The 26,196-nt window shown below is 37.4% G+C and overlaps 1 protein-coding gene across 4 annotated transcripts in view; it reads left to right on the top strand.

The window, feature by feature from the left end:
* The window catches only part of HIVEP1 (HIVEP zinc finger 1), a 173,516-nt gene that overhangs the window by 95,076 nt on the left and 52,244 nt on the right, over positions 1-26,196 (top strand). For all 4 annotated transcript variants that reach the window (XM_066377073.1, XM_066377074.1, XM_066377072.1 and 1 more), the window contains exon 4: positions 17,351-23,280. In XM_066377073.1, coding sequence (XP_066233170.1) covers positions 17,351-23,280 — 5,930 coding nt within the window. The remainder of the gene's footprint in view (positions 1-17,350; positions 23,281-26,196) is intronic.

A 26,196-nucleotide genomic window follows, 5' to 3' on the forward strand; every position in this document is an offset into this window, starting at 1 on the left:
ATCGAGGTAGCGCCCGCACATGATATTTTGTGGAAGAGCCACACTTAAGGGGCCAAAGAGCCGCCTGTGGCTTGCGAGCTGCGGTTTGCCGACCACTGAACTAGAGGGTGTTTTGTTGGGCTGTGCTTTATATAAAAAGGATATCAAATTTTGAAAGTTATCTTAGAATTTTGCCCTGAGCACCAAGTATGGGATGTAATGTTAACAATTTCAAGAAAAGATTTGGAAGCAGCAAATGAGATTGATTCTATGGATGAGTGAGGAAGGTCAAGAAAAGGACTAGAAAACATTTAAATGAGAAAACATGTATGTAGGAACATTTATACTTAGTCTGATGTTTCATTGGTGGGAAAATAGATTTGAACAGACTGTATAACATTGTATTGAGGGTACAGCTGACAGCACAGGAGTTGTGACCAGTTATGTTGCTACTAGTATGTTTATCTCTGAAGACCCACTGCCTAGCATTTAGTTAGCCACTTAGAAACTGTTTTACAAAACCCTTTTCTTGGCTTCCTATGGCTTTCAGCCTGAAGACAAAGCTCCATAACAGGGCCTATGAGACCTCATTTCACCCTCTCACCCTCTCACCCCGCCATATGGATCAGGATTCCCCCAGGTGAGTTTGTCCACTAGCCTATTCTGGCCCCTCCTACAGTTTCAAGTGCACACAGAAATATTTGCAAAATATTTTTTGAATAAATGAAGATGGATGGGTGGAGGGAAGGGCAGAAGTATGGGGTTTATTTTTATACATATAACAGGCAGGGATTTTCACTAATATGTACCATTACTTTTAGTTTTGAAGTGTGTTTAAGTAGATATTTTTTTATTTCTTTTGCTAAAACCTAGATTGTATACCTGAAGTAAGTTGTTTCATTATATTAAATTATCTGTGTAATTTAACTGTGTGTGTATGTAGTACTGTGTGCAAGTCATTTATGTAAGTCAAAGAAAAATAGAATCTTCATTCTTTAAACTTTAGTAGAGACTATGGACAACTATTACAAATGAATTCTATCTTTTTAAAATTTTTTTAAATGTATTGATTGATTTTTAGAGAGACAAAGAGAGGAAAGGAGAGAGAGGGGAGGGGGAAGGGAAGTATTTTTTGTTGTTCCACTTAGTTGTGTATTCATTGGTAGCTTCCCTTGTGTGTACCTTGACTGGGGATCAAACCTGCAACCTTGTAATTTCAGGATGATGCTCTAACCTACTGAGCAGATTGGCCAGGCGTTGTCTTTTGATTTTCTCTGAAAGCTAAAGTTAAGAGAACCCTTGGTGTAGTTTTTAATATTATAACATCTTAGTCAACGTGGTGAGAAATTGATTTTCTAAAGAACTGAGGAACTTAGAAAAATCACTAAAGTTCTGGGACTCTGTCTCATGAAAGTGAAGCAAAAGGATATAAATTTGAATGACCATCAGGGCAGAGAAATCTGATTATTATCTGTGAATTTATTGTGGATTAAAATCTGAATCAGATTTCTACCATGTGATCTTTTTTTTTTTTTTTAACAAAGGATTATAGAATTTATTCTAAGTTATAGCACTTCAGGGTACTAACTCAAGGCCCAGAGTATTTACCTGGGCCCCTCCTCCTATGTGGATTCTGAACCCCAAGTTTTCTTCTGAGACTGTTAAACTGTGTTCAACTCTACAGCCTTTCAGACACTATTTTCTGTTGAGTTTTTTTTTTTAATAATTTTATCTTTTTAATGGGGCGACATCAATAAATCAGGATACATATATTCGAAGATAACAAGTCCAGGTTATCTTGTCGTTCAGTTATGTTGCATACCCATCACCCAAAGTCAGATCGTCTTCTGTCACCTTCTATCTAGTTTTCTTTGTGCCCCTCCCCCTCACTCTATCCCTCTCCCTTTCCCCCCTCCCCCCGTAACCACCACACTCTTATCAATGTCTCTTAGTTTCACTTTTATGTCCCACCTACGTATGGAATAATGCAGTTCCTGGTTTTTCTGATTTACTTATTTCACTTCGTATAATGTTATCAAGATCCCACCATTTTGCTATAAATGATCTGATGTCATCATTTCTTATGGCTCAGTAGTATTCCATAGTGTATATGTGCCACATCTTCTTTATTCAGTCATCTATTGATGGGCTTTTTGGTTGTTTCCATGTCCTGGCCACTGTGAACAATGCTGCAATGAACATGGGGCTGCATGTGTCTTTACGTATCAATGTTTCTGAGTTTTTGGGGTATATACCCAGTAGAGGGATTGCTGGGTCATAAGGTAGTTCTATTTTCAGTTTTTTGAGGAACCACCGTACTTTCTTCCATAATGGTTGTACTACTTTACATTCCCACCAACAGTGTATAAGGTTTCCTTTTTCTCCACAGCCTCTCCAACATTTGCTATTACCTGTCTTGTTAATACTAGCTAGTCTAACAGGTGTGATGTGGTATCTCATTGCAGTTTTGATTTGCATTTCTCTAATAACTAAAGAAGATGAGCATCTTTTCATATATCTGTTGGCCATTTGTATATCTTCCTGGGAGAAGTGTCTGTTCATATCCTCTTCCCATTTTTTTATTGCATTGTTTGTTTGTTGTTGAGTCTTATGAGTTCTTTGTATATTTTGGATATTAGGCCCTTATCTGAGCTGTTGTTCTGAAAATATCATTTCACATTTAGTTGGCTTTCTGTTTATTTTGTTATCAGAAAGTTTCTCTTGCGGAGCAAAAACTTCTTTTTTTTTTTTTTGATGTTTACATTTTTTTTTAAATAAATTTTTATTTTAATGGGGTGACATCAATAAATCAGGGTACATACATTCAAAGAAAACATTTCCAGGTTATCTTGTCATTTAGTTCTGTTGCATACCCATCACCCGAAGAGAGATCGTCCTCCGCCACCCTCCATCCAGTTCTCTCTGTACCCCTCCCCCTCCCCCTCTCCCTCCTTCCCTCCCCCCACCCCCCGTAACCACCACACTCCAGTCCATGCCTCTTAGTCTCGCTTCTATGTCCCACCAATGTATGGAATCCTGCAGTTCCTGTTTTTTTCTGATTCGCCCATTTCACCCCACACAATGCTACCAAGACTCCACCATTCCCCTGCAAGTGATCCGGTGTCATCATTTCTCCTAGCTGAATAGTATACCATGCAAAAACTTCTTAGTCTGATGTAGTCCCATTCATTAATTTTTGCCTTCACTTCTCTTGCTTTTGGAGTCAAATTCATAAAATGCTCTTTAAAACCCAGGTCCATGAGTTTAGTACCTATGTCTTCTTCTATGTACTTAATTGTTTCAGGTCTTATGTTTAGATCTTTGATCCATTTTGAGTTAATTTTTGTACAGGGGAACAAACTGTAGTCGAGTTTCATTCTTTTGCATGTGGCTTTCCAGTTTTCCCAGCACCATTTATTGAAGAGGCTTTCTTTTCTCCATTGTGTGTTGTTGGCCCCTTTATCAAAAATTATTTGACTATATATATGTGTTTTTATTTCTGGACTTTCTATTCTGTTCCATTGGTCTGAGTGTCTATTTTTCTGCCAATATCATGCTGTTTTGATTGTCGTGGCCCTATAATAGAGTTTGAAGTCAGGTATTGTAATGCCCCCAGCTTCATTCTTTTTCTTTAGGATTGCTTTGGCTATTCGGGGTTTTTTATACTTCCATATAAATCTGATGATTTTTTGCTCTATTTCTTTAAAAAATGTCATTGGAATTTTGATGGGAATTGCATTAAATTTGTATATTGCTTTGGGTAATATGGCCATCTTGATTATATTTATTCTTCCTAACCAAGAACTAGGTATATTCTTCCATCTCATTATATCTTTTTTGATTTCCCTTAACAATGGTTTATAGTTTTCATTATATAAGTCCTTTACATTCTTTATTATGTTTATTATTAAGTATTTTATTTTTTTTGTTGCAATCGTGAAGGGTATTATTCTTTTGAGTTCGTTCTCAATTGTTTCATTGTTGGCATATAGAAAGGCTATTGACTTCTATATGTTAATTTTGTATCCTGCGACCTTACTGTATTGGCTTATTGTTTCTAGTAGTCTTTTTGTGGATTCTTTGGGGTTTTCGATGTATAGGATCATATCCTCTGCAAAAAGTGATACCTTTACTTCTTCTTTTCCGATATGGATGCCTTTTATTTCTTTGTCCTGTCTGAGCGCTCTGGCTAGAACCTCTAGTACCACATTAAATAAGAGTGGAGAGAGTGGACAACCCTGTCTTGTTCCTGATTTAAGGGGGAAAGCCTTCAGTTTAGTGCCATTTAATATGATGTTAGCTGATGGTTTATCATATATGGCCTTTATCATGTTGAGATATTTTCCTTCTATACCCATTTTGTTGAGAATCTTAAACATAAAATTGTGTTGTATTTTATCGAAAGCCTTTTCTGCATCTATTGATAAGATCATGTGGTTTTTGTTCTTTGTTTTGTTGATTTGGTGTATTACGTTTACTGTTTTACGTATGTTGAACCATCTTTGAGATTCTGGGATGAATCCCACTTGATCATGATGTATTCTTTTTTTAATATGTTGTTGTATTCGATTTGCTAGTATTTTGTTTAGTATTTTAGCATCTGTATTCATTAGAGATACTGGTCTGTAGTTTTCTTTTTTTGTGCCATCCTTGCCTGGTTTTGGTATGAGGGTTATGTTGGCCTCATAAAATGTGTTTGGAAGTATTGCTTCTTCAATTTTTTGGAAGACTTTCAGTAGAATAGGAACCAAGTCTTCTTTGAATGTTTGATAAAATTCGCTGCTATAGCCGTCAGGCCCTGGACTTTTATTTTGGGGGAGGTTTTTAATGGTTTTTTCTATTTCTTCTCTACTAATAGGTCTGTTTAGGCTTTCTGCTTCTTCTTGACTCAGTCTAGGAAGGTTGTATTGTTCTAGGAATTTATCCATTTCTTCTAGGTTGTTGAATTTAGTGGCATAAAGTTTTTCATAGTATTCTACAATAATTCTTTGTATATCTACGGTGTCCATGGTGATTTCTCCTCTTTCATTTTGGATTTTGTTTATATGAGTTCTTTCTCTCTTTTCCTTGGTAAGTCTTGCCAAGGGTTTGTCAATTTTGTTGATCTTTTCAAAGAACCAGCTCCTTGTTCTATTAAATTTTTCTATAGTTTTTGTGTTCTCTATTTCATTTATTTCTGCTCTGATTTTTATTATCTCCTTTCTTCGGCTGTTTTTGGGTTGTCTTTGTTCTTCTTTTTCTAGTTCCTTAAGGTGTGAAGTTAAGTGGTTCACTTGGGCTCTCTCTTGTTTGTTCATATATGCCTGAAGTGATATGAACTTCCCTCTTATCACTGCTTTTGCTGCATCCCATATACCATGTGATCTTAAACCTGAAAAAATACATCAGATTATTTGGTTTAATTTGTGTCAGCTATCTTGTTAGCAATATTCAGATTATTATTATCTTTTGCTTCTTAAACTGACTATTTTTGACCAAACCACATTATAAGACATTAGAACAAGTTTTAAAATTGAAAGTGTACTTATTTCATAATTCCTCATCATAATTAGTCACTCTCTTTTACTTACTTTGTTAACCTATGGAAAATAGCCACAGAAGATCTGTCTTGAAGTAGATGATTTCTTACCACTCTCTGTGAGGTGCTTATTTAAAGGTTAAATAAGAAGTTAACATATCAAATGCTCAAAGTATTTACTTGCTCTCCTTCTCTTCCTGACATCTTTATTTTTTTATTTTTAGGGGATTTTTCAATTTTATTAGATTATAAAACATAAAACTTTAGAAACTAGGGGAAAGACTGTGAAAGAAATATAGAAAAAGACTGGGCAAAGATGAGAGATCCTAGACAAAGGGAGAAACGAGGTGGGGAGAACAAGAAAAGCCCAGGTAGGTCAGGAGTCTTAGTAGCATATTTAAAAGGCATAAGTTATATAAAATAATAATTATAACAATGTAGTGTTATAGTGTGGCATTTGTAGATATGGTATGTGTAATACCACAAAAAAGGGAAAGAGAATCGGGCTATTAAGGTGTAACATTTTCATGTCTCACTGGTGTTAAGTTAGTATAAATCTGATGTAGATTCTGGTAAGTTAAAATGTAAGGTAAACCTTAGAGCACTACAGAGGAAATATGACATTTCCCCATATATAAGATACTCCCATGTATAAGACACACCTTAATTTGCGGGCCCGAAATTTGGAATTATTAAACATAAATTTTACTCATCATAAAATTTATACAGCTGTCATCAGTATCAAAACTCATTCATTAGCTTGTCATCATCTGTGTCTGATGACATATCACTCACTGTGTTCAACAGTGAGTACAAAAACAAGCGTGAGAAAGCAGGAAATGCAAGTAAAAAATCTACAACCACTGTATAAGACGCACCCAGTTTTTGGACTCCAAATTTTTTGGGAAAAAGGTGTGTCTTATACATGGAGAAATATGGTAACTAAAAAATTAGTAAAAAAAATCATTAAAGAAATTAGAATGTTTTATTAGAAAATACTTCATGTAAAATAAAGCAGTAAAGGAGAAGTATAGGAACAAAAAGACACCAAGATATATCAAAAACAAGAAGTAAAATGGCAGAGCTAAATTCAATTGTCAGTAATATTACATGTGAATGAATTAAATAAATCAAAAAGTACAAGTTGTACTGGATTTAAAAACAAGATTCAACTATATGTTGTCTATACTGAAACTTTAGATTTTAAGACACTACTAGATTGAAAGTAAAAGGTTGGAAAATGATGTTATGCAAACAACAAGCATAAGAAAGCTTACATAGCTATGCTAATATCAGACAAAAGAGACCTTAAAATATGTTACTGGCACCTGACTTTGGTGGCACAGTGGATAAAGCTTTGACCTAGAATGCTGAGGTCAGTGGTTCGAAAATCTGGGCTTGCCTGGTCAAGGCACATATGGGAGTTGATGCTTCCTGCTCCTCCCCTCTTCCTCTCCCGTCTTCCCTCTCCCCTCTCCCTCAAAATGAATAAATAAAATCTTTTAAAAATCTTAAATATGTTACTCCACATACAGAGGGCATTTTCTAATGAAACAAGAGTCAGAATCAATTTATCAAGAAGATATAACAGTTATAAACATATATCCACCTAACAACAGAGCCCCAAAAACATGAAGCAAAGGGATAGAAATGAAGGTAGAAATAGACAATTCAACAGAACAATTGGAGACTTCAGTATACCACTTTCAGGAATGGATGGAACAAGTAGGCAGATGATCCACAAAGAAATAAAAGACTTAACAAAATAAGCCAATTAGACCTAACGGGCATTTATGGAACATTGCACCTACCAGCAGCAAAATACACATTTTTCAGTGTACATGGACTATTTTCCACAATAAGCCATAGACAATTTTTCAATAAATTTAAGAGGACTAAAACAATACAAAAGTTTGTTTTCTGACCACAATGCAATGAAATTAGAATGATCCATAACAAAAATTTTACTTCTCTGAGATAGCTCTTCTGGTCCTGTGTAATACCCCAGAGGAGGAGAAAATTTATGTATAAAACTTTCATGTACAAATGATTTAGACTTTCAAAACAAATAGACTGGACATTGTTATATAATTGATAAAAGATATTCTATATTAGATTCTCTATCCATGAAGAAACAAAGATAAGGCCCAATGGAATTGCTTTCTTTGAAAGAAAATACAGCTAGCTATAAAATTTTTTAAAACACTACAGTTCCTACAAAAGAGCAAAATGTTGTCTAGCCCTGGCCAGATAGCTAAGTTGGTTAGAGCATCATGGAGCATTACTTCGTAGCGCAGAGGTTGCCAGTCCAGTCCCTGGCCAAGGCACATATAGGAACTAATCAATGTTTTTGTTTGTCTCTCTCTCTCTCTAAAATCAACATTTTTTAAAAAATTGTTCAAAATTATTTTCTTAAGTAATCAAGAAAGGGATTATTTGAAGATACAGTTAAATATATTTGAAACAACTGTTTTATCTCCTTTAAAAAATTTTTATTGACTTTATTGGGGTGACATTAGTTAATAAAATTATCCAGATTTCAGGTGCACAATTCTATAATACTTCATCTGTATATTGCATTGTGTGTTCATCACCCCAAGTCGTCTCCTTTAGTCACCATTTATCCCCTTGACCCTCTTCCACCTCCCCCAACCTCCCCTCTAGTAATCATCATACTGTTGTCTGTGTGATGAGGATTTTCATTTGTCTTTTGTTTTTGCTTAATTCCTTCAGCTTTTTAATCTTTTTTTTTTTAATAAGGTAGAGTCAGCATTTTTGCAACTCTTTTAGCAGGAAAATATATGTGTGACTCAATGTCATTTCTTAAGGATCTAATTTTTTATGTTAAATTAATATTCTTTAGTGTTCAGCCTATTTTAAATAATTTTTTATTTTTATTCTGATACATAGAACATATCAGAATGTCAGCTCTTATAAACATTACAAAATATCAAATATTTTTTTATTAGAAGAGTATTAAAATTTAGTTTCACTGAAGCTTAAATACAAGTTACTCACTTTTTAGTATTATAGAAAGTAAATGCTTAAATACTGGTTTAGCCATTTTTGTTCTAATATTGTTGCAATTTAATTAAAATTTTCAAAGATAAATGTTAATTACTATATACTTCAAATATTTTTCAATATGATTTATTTCTGACTTTATTTTTGTTTTAATTTTATTCTCACAGTCTAATTATTTCTCTGAAGTCATACTGACTGCCTAGCAAATTTTTATATATAAACTGTTCTAGAGTATTAATATGCTTTGATTTATTGTACAAATATTTTAGTACCTGTTTTATTTATACTGCTAGATTTTGATCTTTTATTTTCAGTTATTGAATGAGCTGTTTTTTATTGGCTTCTTAATTTGCTATTTGATCTTGATCTTCTTTTGTGTCAAATACTTTATTACAAGTTTATTTGGATGAGAATAATACCTGTGCATGATTTTGATGAGAGGTAGTAGGAGTCTCCAGTGCCATCTCTGTACTCCAGTTCTATCATGTTTAAAACTTTTTGGAAACTTGATATGTGTAATAACAGTTTTGCAAGTTGTAAAATGTAGTATGTCTTATTCTACTACATTTCCTTTTTCTGTTTTCTGAGTTAAACGGATATACATTATAGCCTGTTAATGGTGAATTCTGAATTCTGACCCCATAATTATTTTACTATTTATTTTGAACAGTATTTTTAAATGTACTTTATTACCTAGTATGTTATAAAAATTTAATGTTATATCTCTTGCCTTTTTAAAATTAAATGAGTTTTGGTCTTACTCTGGATGAGAGTTGACTTCAAACTCCATTTATATTCTATTCTTGCCTTTTCAGGGTTAAAGTTATTGTTCAGGATCACTGTTTAGTTCTGATGTTTTTTCAGTGTATTCTTTCATTAGGAATATTAACAATGCTGTTGAAACCTAACTTGATCATCCTCAGTCATACTTAACTTATATTTCATTTGTGTTCCAAGACCTGCTCTAATCTTGTACTTGATATATGTTTAGTGAGGCATGGTGTTCTCGGAGGTTGCTGTTGTACTATATGCTGACTGCAGGCTCTCAGGTTCTTCATCATTGCATTATTCATCTCTCTTTCATCTATTTATCCTGCCTTTGACTTTCATGCTCTTATTATCATGTATTTTAATTCTGTATGCTTTGTTATTTTACATACAGTTGCTACTCATTTTGATTTAATCACATATATATATTTATATGTATGTGTGTGCCCATTTTACTTATTTCATCTTATATCTCTAGTTTCCTATCTGGAAACTCATTTTAATTCTAATTTTCCACTAGAATTCTATTTTACTTGAAGAATAGTTTTTAGTTTTCTATTAGAGCAAGTTCTGTTGTGACAAATAATTTCAAGTATCAGTTGTTAAAAATAATATTTTTATTTTTGAAAAATTCTTTTGTTGAGCAAAACAGCATAGAATTCTAGTTTGGCAATATATTTTCTTGAGCACTTTTTTGCCTTTGAGATATCAATTTAAGTATAATTGCTCATTTGAAGATAATTTGTCTTTTTATTATGAATATATTTTTCTGATACTTTTGTGATTTTTAGTCTGGTTACTGACTTTGGCAGTTTTCCAGTGATATGTATAGATATGATTTTTCTGTAACTTGCTTATGGCTGATAGTACTTTTGAATCTGTAGATTCATGTGTTTCATTATTTTGGAAGTTTTTAGACCTTATGCCAGTTTTTTACCTCCTTACTCCTAAGATTCTAGTTCCAACCTAATGCAGTTTACCTTCTTTGTATCAGAAAGTTGCTTCTGGATTTTGCATGTTGTTGTCTCCTAGTACTTTATTCTCTCTTTTTTTTTTTTTTTACTTATCTCTTAGTTTACTATCATTTTCACCTGTTTTAAACTTAAATCTATCCATCGATTTCTAAATTTTTTCAGTTCTGTAATTTATATTTGGCTTTTCAAGTATGCTATCTCTCTTTTATCATTTACAATTCTCTGGGCTTTTCAATATGCTTGTCTTTGAACAAAATAAGCACATTTATTTTAAAGTCTCTGTATATTAATTCTAACATATTGAAAGCATTAATCTGTTTGTAATGTTGGTTCTTTCCTATGGAATTTTTTCCTCAGGTATCTGGTTATCTTTGAAATATGAGCTAGATGTTCTATTTGAAAAATTATCAAAATGGTTTGAAGCCTAAATTGATGATATCATTCTCCAGATAAAATTTTAATTTGTTTCTGCCAGGCTCCAAGGAGGACTAGCAATCCAGTATCAACTTCTCCAGTTTTGGGGGTTTGTGATTTTTTGCGCCATTGGATGTGAGTTGCAGTGCACATGTAGCTTGGTCTACATCCATTTCTCTCTGACTCCTAGAATGAAGTCCTTCAGGCTCTCAGCTGAAAACATGTAGGTTTTCATAGAGACCCTGAGCATGGCATGCCCTGAATTTGATCATTTATGCCATCAGCTCCTTTAGACTGTCAAAAGCACTGCTCAGCCTCCAAGCTGATTTCTTCTGGATAAGCAATCTCTCTCTGATGGATAAGCAATCTCTCCCTGAGCAAAGGAGCCCCAAATGCCAATCTCATATTTTGGACTTTTATTCTCTCTTGTATTTTGGCCCAGTGTCTTTCACTGTTTTCTTAGTGTTTCAATGCCTTCAAGATGGTAATATTTATATTTTGTTTAACTATTCTGCTGTCCTGAGAGGAGGATTGTTTGAATTTCTTAATTATTCACTACTTAAAGAAGTCCTTTATAGAAGGTCTTTATATATTAAAAATGTCAATCTGTGGCCTTAGATGTTGTTATTGCTTTTTTAAATTAAAAGGTTATATATATATATATATACTCAGAGTGTGTAATTTTTATATATCCAAATGAGTATTTTTATTTGCTTTTTTGCTTAGGAAACATATTTCCTCTCTTGAGATTAGCAAAATATTCATATTTTCCTAGTTCTTTGTGGTTTTATTTCTTACATTGAATCATCAAACTTATTCTGGTACCCACCCATGGTGTTGCTTCTTTTTTTGTTGTTGTTGATTAAATTTAAAGGGGTTCTCTGATAATCTAGAATTGTCTCCCCGGTTTATTGTTTATAACCCTATCAGTCTACCGAGCCCCCTTTGCCACCATAGGTGATAGCCCCGGGTTATGGGGCATAGAGTGTGGACATTGCGCAGGGCCGTTATTTTACCTTTCATGTTACTCCATGGGACAGTGCAGCTTTACGCTGCATTATGCTTTAAAGTGGTGAAATTTATAAAAATTTAAATTACTTTAAGTTTCCTTTTATTATCATTTTCACAGGTCTTGATTTATATGTGTTGATCCAAAGTAAAATTTTAACATTTCAGTACAGGTTTGCCAGAATATGAATTCTCTCAGCTTTTGTTTCTCTGAGTCTGATTTGCCTTCATTTTTGAAAGCTATTCTTTTTCAACATAGAATTCTGGGTTAGCAGTTTATTTTTTCTCTATGTATAGTGTAAAACTGTCACTCCATAGTGTCAGTTGAGAAGTTGGCTGTAGTCTGTTTTTTGTTTGTTTGTTTTTTATTCTCGGTATGTTTCCTGCCCTCACCCATGGTAGAACACTTCTCATTTTGTTGGTATGGGATTGTGGTCTTAGGACAGTTTCCTGTCTCTGTTCAGATAGAGAGTGTTCACCCTTTTCCAAGCCACAGTGGGTTTTACCCATGCCATATGAGTATCAAATCTGCAAATCTTCTGTCCTCCGCAGCTTAAAGCTCAATGCTTTTGCTTCATATGAGAGAATAGTTCAGGCAGGCCTTGGGGCTTTGTGCCTTTTCCACAGTGGCAGCCAGCGTGCTGCACGTGGAGAACTGCTCTCCCTGGTCTCCCTCCTTGTCCCCTGTGTGAACATCTGCTGGAGGCCTACTGAAAAGAGCCTAAGAGTGAGTGTGAACTTCCTCATGTCTGAGAACAGGCTTATCCCGCTGCCAGCAGTCTGTTACAATTTTAGGTGATACTTTCTCATTAATTTGCATGGCTGCTCTGTCTGCCTCCACATCTTCTGCCCTGCTCAGCCCCAGTTGAGCCAATCCACATGTCCCTCCATGGAGTTCAGGTTGTGTGGCTGCCCTATGGCTTTGGCTTTGATAGGCTCAAGAGACGTTTGATTTTTGTGATGTTTCTGGCCTTTTTTATTGTTAGAGTAGGAGCAACACTATTTTTAAGTTTCTAAATTCTGAAGCAAACTGAGCTATTTTTATTTTTTTACAATAAGGTATAGATGTTGAATTTTATTAAGTATAATTTAACCTTATTTAAAATGGTCATGTAAAGTTCTAATTAATTTCTCCTGATGTGATGATTTGCATCATTAGCTTGCCTAATAAATTCATCCCTTAGTTTCTTTTACTTGGAAAATTCTCTCATTAGCAAATGTTTCTTGTCATTTATGTACTTTTACAAAAACAGCTCTCACTGTGTACTCTCAGATCTGTGCCTCTAGCCCAGACTTTTCTATGAAAAGAAAAGAATATGCAAGTGTATTTAATATGTTAAAATTTTTATATTAATATTTAATCTCCATAATTATTTAAATGGGTATAATGTTTCGTTAAGTGGCTATGCCATAATTAGCCTAACCATTTCCCTACTGAAAATTTCTTGTCCTGGATTTGCAGCCCCAATTTATAATTCTATGCATATCTACTGAGCTTGAGATTTGGTGGAATGGAAAGTGAATTAATTTTTTTTCCCCTCTCAAAGTAGCTCAGTTCTCCTAATAAAGACAGGAAAATCTTTGGCAACCCTTTTTCAAACTTTTTTACTTTGAATCATCCAAGAGGCCCACTGTTACTATCTGAGTTCAAAGTAGCATTTTTAACTCTTGCACAAGCTACTGAAATGCCTTGTAAATGGCCTCCCTGCTTCTGATCTCTTTGACTCTCTGACCCAGTATGTTCTCAATTGTTAGAGAACAGGAAGTCCTTATGTTCTCAAGACCCAAAAGAGATCTCAAGTCTTTCACACTGATGTGTCTCTAAGTAAAGCTTAAAAAGAGATTCACCTTCAATCAAGGTAGGATTTTAAACACATTAGTAGGTAGTAGTTTACCATGGCTTCTACCAACCTGGACAGTATTCTTTGTCACACTTAAATGGCAAGTCAGAGTCTCTCCTGAGACAGAAAAATTGCTCATTTTTATTTTATTGTACTTTATTTTATTTTTTAAATGAGAAGAGGGAAAGATAGACTCCCACATCTGCCCTGACTGGGATCCATCTGGCAACCCCATTTAGGGCCATTGCTCAAATCAGCTGAGCTATCTACAGTGCTCAGGGCCAGCGCTCAAACCATTTGAGCCGTTGGCTACAAGATAGGTAGAGAGAGAAAAGGGAGAGCAGGAGAGGGAGAGAAGCAGATGGTTGCTTCTCCTATGTGCCTTGACTGGGAATTGAACCCAGGACATTCACACGCAGTGGCAACGCTCCACCCACTGAGCCAACCAGCCAATGCCAAGTTGCTTGTTCTTTTCCATGTTATTCTCTAGAAGTAATTCTGGAAACCAGCTGGGAGTGCTATCTAAACTCCTTGATGCTTTCCTTTAAAAAATATAGGAGCCCTAATAATGATTAGGCGTGTGCGGGAGAAAATGAAAGGCCACTGCCTTAAACACAGAGAACCTAGCAACTTCAGCTCCTATTTCCCTGACCATTAACCTTCCTCCAACTAGTTGGTCTCTCTAATCTTTTCACACTTTTGCCAACTGCCAACCTGATGGCGAGCTCTAGCTTTTTTATGAAGTCCAACAAGTCAGAAAATTCTGACAGTGGCAACACTGCCCATTTTGGTTCTGTTCCTGAGTGATTTGTGTGTTAAACGAACTCCTAACTGGACTTCTGACATGTTGATATCTCAGAGTGTCTGCCTGCCTCTCAGCCATTTGAGTGTCACACTGACCAGAATGTAATTTTCAGCAGTTGATTGCTTTCTGTTTTGAACCTTTCCCACCTGCTTTCCAATCTGATTGTGTGTTCTTACTGCATAGGGAAGGAGGGTTGTATGTCTTCTTCTACATGGAGGGTTATGTGTACCAGGCTGGTTCAACCCTAGTATTGCTGTGGTTTTATTTTTTTAAAGCATCCATGAAATGATAAGGTGGTAAATATGAAGCAGTGTCCATTCTGTAAGGCAGAGGTTGGGCCTGTCCACTAGTTGAAGGGGCATGAGCATAGCATATTAAAGGGGCACCCTTCTTGGGCTGTTTTCTATCACTTGTTGCATGGTTTTATCTTTCTTCTGCTTCCTCTAGTTAATTTTTCTGTCAGTCTCCCATAAAAACGAAGTGCCTTAAAATTATTGAAAAGCTCAAGTGCTAATGGTAAATACATAGCTGCTCTCCTCCCACCTGCCTCCACCGACTATATTTCAGCTTTGAGGCATTCTGGTCTATACATCCTTTAAACTCAGTGGCCTGTGGTAACTTGAGGCTAGATGTTGTAGATATAGTCACATCACATTGTGTGATGATTGTGCTATTTTCTGTAGATAAGGAAGGGGGCAGGAGAAAATAACTCTAGTCACTCTCTAAATAGGTATGAAATTAATCAAGGTGAATTTAAAACACTTCCCCGTGTGTATCTTTCTCTGAAGACCCAAGAGTCTTCCCCTTCTAGTTTAGGGCATTGGTTCCCAAGAGGACACTTCTCTCTTTAATTCCTAGCCAGGTGGTTTAGCTACCCACTCTGTACACTCACATCCCAAATCTTAAGAACCAAGGAAGAAGACTGACAATCAGTGGTGAGGCATGCAGCTTGGTTTCCGTCACCTCTAGAATGATAGTGCAATGTTCATTTATGTGCCTGGTACCCTCCCTGTTTCTACATCTCTCTCTTTCTCTCTTATCCCTTCCACCATCCTTTCACCTCCTAACAACAATAGCAATAACAAGTCTTTGAATGTACAGACTGATTCAACATCCCAGTTCATCCTCACCCCTAACCACCCATGGTGGAATGGGCTTTATCCCTTAAACAAGGAGAGTGAACCATGTTAAAAGAGATCCAACAAAATCTTAGAAGAATAAATAAATTCAACCTAGAAAAAGACTTTTAGGAACATATTCTCAGTTGAATGCCACCCCTTGTCATTTCCGATGATCTCAGGCAGTTGAAAACAGAGACAGCATGAAAAGACGAACCAAAAGTTCAGCCTTAAGGAAAATATTACCTGAGAAACAAAAGCTTTTTTCATAGAACTTAACAAGATCATAAATTTATTAAAGCAAAAGCTCAAACATAATATGAGACAATAAAATTAGATGAAATGGGAAATATGGAACTAAGGGAACAAAATGAGAACAAAACAACATCCGTCCAAAACTAACAAATAAATTTGAAACAGTAAGGAACTTAATGGCTTAGAAATCTAATTATTGACATAAAGGAAAAGCTTTAGATAATTCTAGAGAAAGCAAAGGCAAAAAAGATAAAGATGAAAGCACATATTAACTCTATTCATCTGAAAGAGAGAAAAGCAGTGGGAAAACAGCATTTTGTAAAGACAGCAGCAGTGCAGATACTTTATTCTTTAGCTGAAATATTGTAGTTATAGCACCCCACCCTTGCCACTTTTTTTTGTCCTTCTGATTATGGTGGGTATTTGTATGTGTAACAGATTAGTATATATTTTTTCATTAAACAAATATATGACAGCACATAAACTGTCACAAGGCCACTAGAATATATTTTTATTTTATGTAAATTTTATCTTCAGTAAATGCAAAGTGGGTATTACAGTATAGACATTTTGGTCTAATATGAATTTCAAATATGTGCCTTGCAACTGCTATTTGAAAATAATGAGAAATTAGAATACTTGGCTCTTCTACAAATAAGTAACATAAATTTGAATAATTTTTGTTTAAGTGCTCAAGGACTCAACAAATGGAAACAGATTAAATTATGGCAAGTAATTATTGCTCAAAAATATAGTAGTTGCCAGAAATTGTGGGTTGTTGATATTATTTAAATGATGATTTATTTTTAACACAGCCAGAAATGGAGGTGGTTTCATCTCTTATGCAGTAAACTCTATATACATACCTCCTACCTACTATCTATCATTAATGACAAAGAAACATAGCCATTGAATATTTTGTTCAGGTAAATTGGTGCCTTTTTTTTTTAACTGAGAGATATTACAACATTATGACTTTTTAATTTTGTTAGTGAAGAGACACAAATTAAATGGCTTATTTTACTTTCATATTTTCCTGTTCATTAATATAATTATCATAAAGCAATGCTTCATGGTTCTCTCAGTTAATGTCTCATGATTATCTTGAGATATGATAAATGTACATTTACTCTAAAAATTATGTAGTAGACCATTTTCTCATAAGAGAATCAGTATTGCATAGATTGAATAATAATGTTTAAGAGTTTTCTAAGAAGTTTGCTTTAAAAGATACTAAATGTGATAAGACAGTCAAATACCGTGCATTAAGAAGCGGACTTTTCTTATTTTGGGGGCAGCTCTCTCAGGCTGTTGTGTGGACACAGTCCTCAGCTGTGAGAATGAAGGGGGGGATCATTTAGTTTGCAAAGATCTGGTTCCAAGCTCTTGGTGAGTAGAGGTCAAGAGAGGAACACAGATTCTAGAAATGTACACTGCCATCTTTTTGCAATTGCTTTAATAAGTTTTGATTCGCACAATTCTTAAGATGTTAGAATACAGTGTTATCCAAAATAGGCTTTCCTCAGACTACCTTGTTCAGTGGTCATAACACCCCCATGATGGTAATCTTTTTTTTCCAAAAAGATTATAGTTGGTGTTTGTACCATTTTACCAATTTATGTTTTGTTTTGTTTTTTTTTAAACAGAAATCTTAGAGGCCGGTATTAAAGGAACTTCAGAATCACTTAAAGGTGTGAAACGGAAAAAGGTTGTAGCTGAGAATCACCTGAAAAAAATACCAAAATCCCCACTGAGAAATCCTCTTCAGGCAAAACAGAAACAAAACACAGAAGAGCCATCTTGCGCTGTTCCTCAGGGTGCTGCAGAGTCTCACCGAAAACAGCATTGGAGTCCTGTGAAACACGCCAAGCAGTTTACCAAACACAATGGAAAAACACCTGGGATAGGTGCTGAGGCCTCTAAGACGGAAGCGTCTGTCTCCCCAAAGAAGCCCTTGTTTCTGCAACATTCATCTGAACTGCGTAGGTGGAGGTCAGAAGGCTCTGACCCTGCCAAGTTCAATTCCCTAGATGGAAAATGTGACTCTAGTTCTTTGTCAAGTAAAACCAGGACTGACCATGGTGAATGTATCTCCTCTAATTGTAGTCCTCCCTCCTCCTCATATATAAACACCGCATTTGATGTCTTACTGAAAGCAATGGAGCCAGAACTGAGCACCTTGTCACAAAAGGGCTCATCTTGTGCAGTTAAGATAGAAAAACTAAGACCAAATAAAACTGTACGACCCCCCTCTCAATTAAAAAACAGCTCAAAGGATGCCCCAAATCAGACTTCACAAGAATTTGATTCTAAGTCACAGTCCTCTTGTACCTCATACACAGTGCATGTATCTGCTGCTCAGAAGAATGAGCAAGCGTCAGTTCAGTCCATTTCTCATTCTTATAATCAACATGAGCCCTTTGTTTCTAAGCCTAACCAACAAAATCAACAGCTTCCAGGGTGTTCAGTTTTCACAAGATCACTGACGGACCTGCACAACCAAGCGAACACCAAACTTGAACAAGTGTATCATATAGCAGTGACATCAACTGTAGGTCTAGTTTCACCTTCCAGTAGAACTCAGGTTACTCCTCAAAACCAGCAAACAGATTCTGCTTCACCTATGTCTATAAGTCCAGCCCATTCTACACAGTCACCCCCCACATCAGTTCATAATTCAACTCCTGTCACCTCTGTCATGAATCACAACCTAGAGCAAATGTGCAATCTTCTGAAAGATCAGAAGCCAAAAAAACAAGGAAAATATATTTGTGAGTATTGCAGTAGAGCTTGTGCAAAGCCGAGTGTACTTCTGAAGCATATCCGCTCCCACACTGGAGAGCGACCCTATCCCTGTGTCACCTGTGGATTTTCATTTAAGACTAAAAGTAATCTGTACAAGCACAAAAAGTCCCATGCACATACTATCAAACTGGGTCTTGTTTTGCAGCCAGATGCTGGTGGTTTGTTCTTGTCACACGAGTCCCCCAAAGCACTTAGTATCCATTCAGACATGGAAGACAGTGGGGAGAGCGATGATGAGAGCACTGCTGATGAAAGACAGAATGGCTCGGGCTCCCTGGACTTGCAACCTGTGCAGATTGTGACAGTGGCATCAAATTCTGAAGCTTTACCAAAATCAAGTTCCATTACAGGCAATCCAGATCACATGACGGGTAGCTTTTCAGTACAGGACAAGTCTTCAGAATCACAAGCTGTGACGGAGTTACCAAAAGTTGTGGTCCATCCTGTGAACATGTCCCCTTTAAGAGTTGATAGCCCAAAGTTTACGGATTCTAAGCCCGAACTTTCTAGTGCACAGAAACAGAAGGACCTTCAGGTTACCAGTGTACTGTCACATTCAGCCTGGACGTCTTCCCTAGAGACTGATGGAAAGTCCCATCAGAAAGGAGGCATGAGTCAGCCAGAGGCAAAACAGGAGTCTAATGTAGGAACAGTGCATGCCCAACTACAAAGACAGCAGGCTACTGATTATTCCCAAGAGCTGCAAGGAAAACTTCTGAGCCCTCGAAGTTTAGGAAGTACAGATTCTGGTTACTTTTCACGTTCTGAAAGTGCCGATCAAACAGTGAGCCCACCAACTCCATTTGCCAGAACATTACCCACAGTAGAACAAGACTCAAATAAGAATGGGCCCTCTAAACCACATATCAATACACCAGCACCTTCTACATTACCAACAGGTGAAAAAGCATCACTACCAGGACAGATGCGCCCACCTTTGGCAACAAAAACTCTTGAAGAACGGATATCAAAGCTTATCTCAGACAATGAAGCCTTGGTAGATGATAAGCAACTGGATAGTGTGAAGCCTCGGAGAACCTCTCTTTCCCGACGAGGAAGTATTGATTCCCCCAAATCATACATATTTAAGGATTCTTTCCAATTTGATTTAAAACCAGTGGGACGGAGAACAAGTTCAAGCTCAGATATACCAAAGTCTCCTTTTACCCCTACTGAGAAATCAAAGCAAGTGTTTCTTCTGTCTGTACCCTCCCTTGACTGTTTACCTATTACGAGAAGTAACTCCATGCCTGCCACAGGTTATTCTGCAGTTCCTGCAAACATAATTCCTCCCCCTCACCCACTGAGAGGGAGTCAGTCATTTGATGACAAAATTGGCGCTTTCTATGATGATGTCTTTGTATCAGGACCCAACACTTCTGTGTCCCAAGGAGGACATCCTCGTACCCTGGTCAGACAGGCAGCAGTAGAAGACTCTTCAACAAGTGAAAATCATGTTCTCAGCACTGGACAGTCCTTGGACGAGAGCTATCAAGTATGCAGTGCCCCTAGCGAAGCTGTAGCAGCAAGGAACAAGTCACTGGCGCCATGCTTGCAAATAGAAAAAAAGAAGTCTCATCAAGGGCGAGGGGCAATGTTTGAGTGTGAGACTTGTAGAAACAGGTATAGAAAACTGGAAAATTTCGAAAACCATAAAAAGTTTTATTGTTCAGAGTTACATGGACCAAAGACGAAGGTTGCCATGAGAGAACCCGAGCACAGCTCCGTGCCCAGCAGCACGCAGCCACAGATTTTACACTACAGAGTGGCTGGTTCCACGAGGGTCTGGGAACAGGCGCCCCAGATAAGGAAAAGGAGGAAAATGAAAAGTGTCGGCGATGATGATGAACTTCAGCCAAACGAAAGTGGAGCTTCTCCAAAGAGCTCCGAAGGCGTTCAGTTCCAGAACACCCTTGGCTCTGCTTCCAGTTTGCCCAAACATAGTATTGTCATCACAGGTGACCAGCAGCATCGAAATATCCGGTTGCAAAACTCCCAAATTCAGCTTGTTGCCAGAGGTCCCGACCAGATCATGGATCCGAAGCTGGCTACCATCATGGAGCAGCAGATAAGTTCAGCTGCCCAGGACAAGACAGAGCTGAAGAGACAGGGAACCGGGATCTCAGTTATCCAGCACACAAACTCCCTGAGCAGACCCAGTTCATCTGACAAGCTTGAGTCTTTTGAAAGAGGCTCTCCCATTTCTTTCCCGGAGCTGAGTAGAGCAGTGAAGCTTGGGTCCCTGAAAGTGATAGGAATCTCCCAAGAGGAAAGTCATACTTCTCTGAATGCTCAACAGCAAATACAGTCAAATGCTGTTAGAGCAGAACTTCAGGAAGATTCACGGAAGATTTCAAGTGAACGGCATGTGTTAGGACAGCCCTCGAGACTTGTTCGGCAGCACAACATCCAAGTCCCAGAAATTCTGGTCACGGAAGAACCAGATCAGGACCTTGGAACCCAAGGACCTGATCAGGAAAAATCAGAAAAGTTCAGTTGGCCTCAGCGTAGTGAAACATTGTCAAAATTGCCAACGGAGAAACTGCCACCCAAAAAGAAGAGGCTCCGTCTTGCCGAGATAGAGAATTCCTCAACTGAGTCTAGTTTTGATTCCACTTTGTCCAGGAGTCTAAGTAAGGAGAGCAGTTCCCACACCTCAAGTTTCTCAGCTTCCTTAGATGTAGAGGACGTTTCTAAAACTGAAGCTTCCCCCCAGATAGCTTTTCTCAATAAAACAGAGTTCTTCATGATTCCAGCTGGTTCTGGTACACTTAGCATTCCTGGAACTCAGCGGGAAATGAGGCGTGCTGCCTCAGAACAAATTACCTGCATGCAAACATCCATGGAGGTCTCTGATTTCAGAAGTAAGTCATTCGACTATGGAAGCATAGCTCCACCTCAGATGACGTCACTTGTTGACATACAGCCTCCAACATCCCCTTCTGGTATGGGCATGACTGGGCACGTGCCTCTCCTAGAAAGAAGGAGAGGCCCACTGATAAGACAGATATCATTAAACATAGTTCCAGAGAGTCATCTCTCCCCTGGGAACTTATTATCTTTCCAAACTATTGCTCTTCCTGGTGTGAATGCAGTGCCATTGCAGGGATCTCAGCTTACCAATACATCCTTCATCGAGTTTCCTACAACTGCTGTACACTCCCACCTTCAAGTTCAAGATTTCCAAACAGAAACTTCAAATTCCAACTCAAATAACATCTTTCCTGCTCAGCAGCTTTTTGGTATTAATTTGTTAAATCAAATCCATGCACCCCTTGGCCACCAAAATGCACAGCTGCAAGTGTCTACACAGAATGTCAAACCAGATTCAAATTCCAGCATTTGTGTGTCTTCTAAAAGTGAAGACTGCTTTGCTCCCAAGTACCAGCTTCAGTGTCAGGTTTTTACTTCAAGCCCGTCTTGCTCTTCTAATCCTGTACATTCTTTGCCAAAGCAGGTTCTTTCAGATCCATTTGGGGCCGACTGTCGAATGACTTCATTAGCATTACCAACCAGATCAGTAGGTGCCATGTCTGATTCATGTCCTCCACCACCACCAAAGCTTGGGCCACTTGGTGGTCTGGTGCAGCAGGTGCCAGCATCGTTTGCCCTGCCTGTGCACCTGCAGAGTAATGTTCCAGCATACTGCTTTGCCACCGTTGCACCTCTGCCACAAATCCTTGTGACCCAAGATCTGTCCAGCCAGTCCACTTGCCAGGCTAATTGTAGTGTGGTGCCAAGCAGTGAAGAACAAAATACCCTGCCAAAGTTGCAAAAAGTTTACCAGAATGCTTTGCCAAATCCAGAGGAAGAATTTGTTTGCAAAAATGTTTTTCCAGAGATGGGCCAAAATTCTCTATCAGAACCCTTGCCAGGAACTCAGAAAATGTCTATTGGTAGACTTTCCCCCCAACAAGAATCTTCAGCTTCAAGTAAAAGGATGCTTTCCCCAGCAAATAGTTTAGACATTGCTATGGAAAAGCACCAAAAGCGACCTAAAGAGGAAAATGGAGCTATTAGTACAACAGATACTAGACCATTTGAACCATTGAGTTTAAGAGCTGATGAAGTTAATAAACAGAAGAAACCTGTTTTAGTGAGGCAGGTTTGTACTACAGAGCCCCTTGAAGGTGTGACATTGGAACAGGGTATTTTTTCTCAACCTGAAATTAGTAGTGAGACTGTTAATATCACAGATGTTTTACCACCTGATAATTTGTCATCTGGACACTGTAAGTCTGTTGTTATAGAACCTATAAAAGAATTGCAAGAATTTGAAAGCATCAAGCCATCCACCTCACTAAATCTTACAATTAGAAATTCACCTTCGGAAAAGACCCACCTTCTTTCTTTGGAACATGTAGACAGTAACCAAGAAAGGAAGTTTCCAGAGGTTAAAAATCAAGACGACGAAGTGGACATTCAAGAACAAAGTCAACCTACAACCACTGCTCTCTCAGTGTTGGATGCCGAAGACACACAGCAGCTGTCTTTCCCTAGCCTGAAGACCACAACCAGCTTTACCTGGTGTTATCTGTTAAGACAGAAAACATTACATTTGCTTCAGAATGACCAGAAAACTTCAGCCTATACTGACTGGACAGTAAGCGCCAGTAGTCCAAATCCACTTGGTTTGCCTACAAAAGTTGCTCTTTCTCTTCTTAATTCAAAACAAAAGACTGGAAAGTCACTGTATTGTCAAGCAATAACCACCCATTCCAAATCAGATTTATTGGTCTATTCAAGCAAGTGGAAAAGCAACTTAAGCAAGGTATTTGAAATATTATTTATCTTCAGAAATAGTTGGTGCAAATGAGTTTTAACACGTTTTGATGCCTTTAAATACTTTAAATAATTTTTAAATGACAAATTATGCTTTGTGAGTGTGTAGTTATTTGAAAGAAAGGATGATAAACATGCCCTGGGGGTGACACTGGTAGGGTCACCTGGAGTCTTTTCTATCTCGAAACATTTGGAAAATGATAACCCTGAACACTTCTTTTTAGCTGAATATTTAAGTCTCTACTTAATGTACAATAATCATGGTCTTACCTTCTTCTTTCTCTTATGTGAAGGTTTTTTATTGTTAAGTGAGAGGAGATTATACTTTGTCCTTACTAATACACTGAGAGCTATTCTATAGTCCTGAGAATCATCTTCGTACTAGAGAAGATCCCCAAAATAACTCATACACTTGATAATTAAGTTGATTTGATGAAGATTTATAGAATAAGGTGGAATCAGTCTTATTAGAGTTGTTGGCTTTATAAAATGGGAAAATTATTTGCATGGTTACTGATGGATAGATAAGGGTATTTAAGGGTTAATGATGGATAGATTAGACTCTGGACATGTAGAATTATAATTTAAGTCATTGACTTCTGCGGTTTCACAAGCACTTAAGCATATACATAGTTATCAATAGGGAAACATCACAGTTCCATGTTATAATAGAAATACTAACAGCTTTAAAAGAAGGAGGTCTGTAACTGCCAATCATTGAAGAGGTGTGGTACAGGGAAGATGTTCCAAACGTGCTGATTTAGCGCAGTCTTTAAAAAGAAAAATTTTCTTTTCAGGCAGACAATAATGAGAAATTTTAATAGTTTGATGAATGACATGGAAGTGAGAAAGTATTTGCTCATTTAATGAACCCTGAGGAGTTCATGGCTAGAAGGTGTTGTAAGTTTGAAGTAGTGACATACTTCAAAGTTTGAAGTGTAGATCAAAACCAAAGAATATGCGTGGTGGTGTGGAGCTGTAGAGACTTTCTCAGTGAGGGAGGGTGCAGCCAAACCATTCAGAATTTTTAATTTTTTAGCACTCAGATTCTACTCTAGATCTACTAAATCAGAATCTTGGAAGATGAGACCTGAGCATGAGTAGTTAAACAGAGCTTCCTGTGTATTCCTGAAGCGCCTGTGAAAGACAGTTTTCCTTCAGTACCCAGTTGGTGGAAATGCCTCTGGAAATACACTTATCTGCTAGATTGGGAACTAGGAGAGAGCTCCAGGTGCAGTGTGGAGATTCTTCAGTGTGTCAGTGTAATCAATGAGGTTGCTCAGGGAAAGTGTAAAGAAGAGACAAGGGCCTAGAATGGATTCACTGTGTAAGGGCTGAATGGATGAAGAAAGTCCACATAAGAGACTTAACAGACTAAGGAAGAGAGCTGTGATAAAGTGGTATCACAGATCAAGGAAGAAGGTAGTTCAAGGAAAGTTGTTCAAGCAGAGAAGTCAAATAAAGGTGAAGACTAACATGGTATTTGGACTGAGTAATTGTAATACCATTGGAGACTTGAGTTATTTGGTCAAGTGGCTATGGAGTATTAGGTCTTGGGTTGACTGCTAATTCACAACCCAAATGTTAATGTATTTATAATTCAAAATGGGAAAGAACAGATAAATGCTAAAGTAAAAGGATTTCTACAAGAAACAGAGTGTCAACAACGTATAATGCCATGGAGTGGTCAAGCATATAAAGATGAAGGAAATGATAAAGATTTAGCATTTAGCTCATTGGTAGCTATTAAATAGAAACCAGATTTGATTGTAAGAAAATAAGCAGAAGATAGTGGAAACTTGTTGAAAAAGAAGTGAGAAATGGGATTACTCTTAAAGGCATAAAGTTAAGGAAAGATATGTATATATATTCCAAGTGGAAGGGAAACCTGATGTGTTTGCCAGGAAACAAAGGAGACGGTTGCATTTTTTTTTTTTTTTTTTTTTACATCTGTTAGGGTCATTGTCCCTTCTTGAGAAACTCGGGCCAACAGCTTTTCTTGACTTCTGGCTTTAGGACAGGGTCTTCTCAGGCTGTTCTTTCTAAGAGGCCACAGAGGCCCTCTATCAGTGGTGCACACACCCTCTTATCATTCACTATTAAGTCATCGTGGTAGCTGATTACATGGTGATATAATTTCAAAGCAGGTTTGTAACAAAGAAGCCCTTGATTAGAAAAGTTGTGTCTTGTATTGGGAGTTAGCCAGGGTACTGGAGTTTAAACCTTTGCTGTTAACACTTGACCTTGGACAAGAGATTCAACCCTGAGAGTCTTCTTCCTCACTAGGATATAATCCATTTTTGCTGCCTGCTTCACAAAGTTGTGAGAGTGGAATGGGCTGAGAAGTGAGAAAACGTGTGGATGACATGATTGTGTAAAGCCCTAAGTTGGTGTTACCATAATGTTTCTATAGAAGATCACACAGTGTTAGCATTTTGAGTTCATTACCTTTTTTTTAGAGATTTAATTATTACCAGACCAAAACCTAACTTTTGAACTGAACTGTATCTGTATCTCATAGTTCTCATTATTCAGGAGCTTTTGAGAAAACACAAAGATAAACATAATTTTGTGTGTTTTTTTGTTGTTTTGTTTGTTTTTTAAGTGAGAGGAGGGAAGAGAGAGAGACTCCTGCATGTGCCCTGACCAGGATCCATCTAGCAACCCATATCTGAAGCCAATGCTTGAATCAACCAAGCTATTTTTAGTGCGTGAGACCAACACTCGGACCAGCCGAGCTATCCTTAGCACCCAGGGCCAACACTTGAACCTATTGAGCCCCTGACTGCAGGAGGAGAAGGGGAGAGAAGGGGAAGAGGGAGGGAGAGAGAAGAAGATGGTTGTTTCTCTTGTGTGTCTTGACCAGGAATTGAACCTGGGACTGGGACGTCCATATGCTGGGCCT

This window comes from Saccopteryx leptura, chromosome 3 (assembly GCF_036850995.1).
Source record: "Saccopteryx leptura isolate mSacLep1 chromosome 3, mSacLep1_pri_phased_curated, whole genome shotgun sequence".
Classification (NCBI taxonomy): domain Eukaryota; kingdom Metazoa; phylum Chordata; class Mammalia; order Chiroptera; family Emballonuridae; genus Saccopteryx; species Saccopteryx leptura.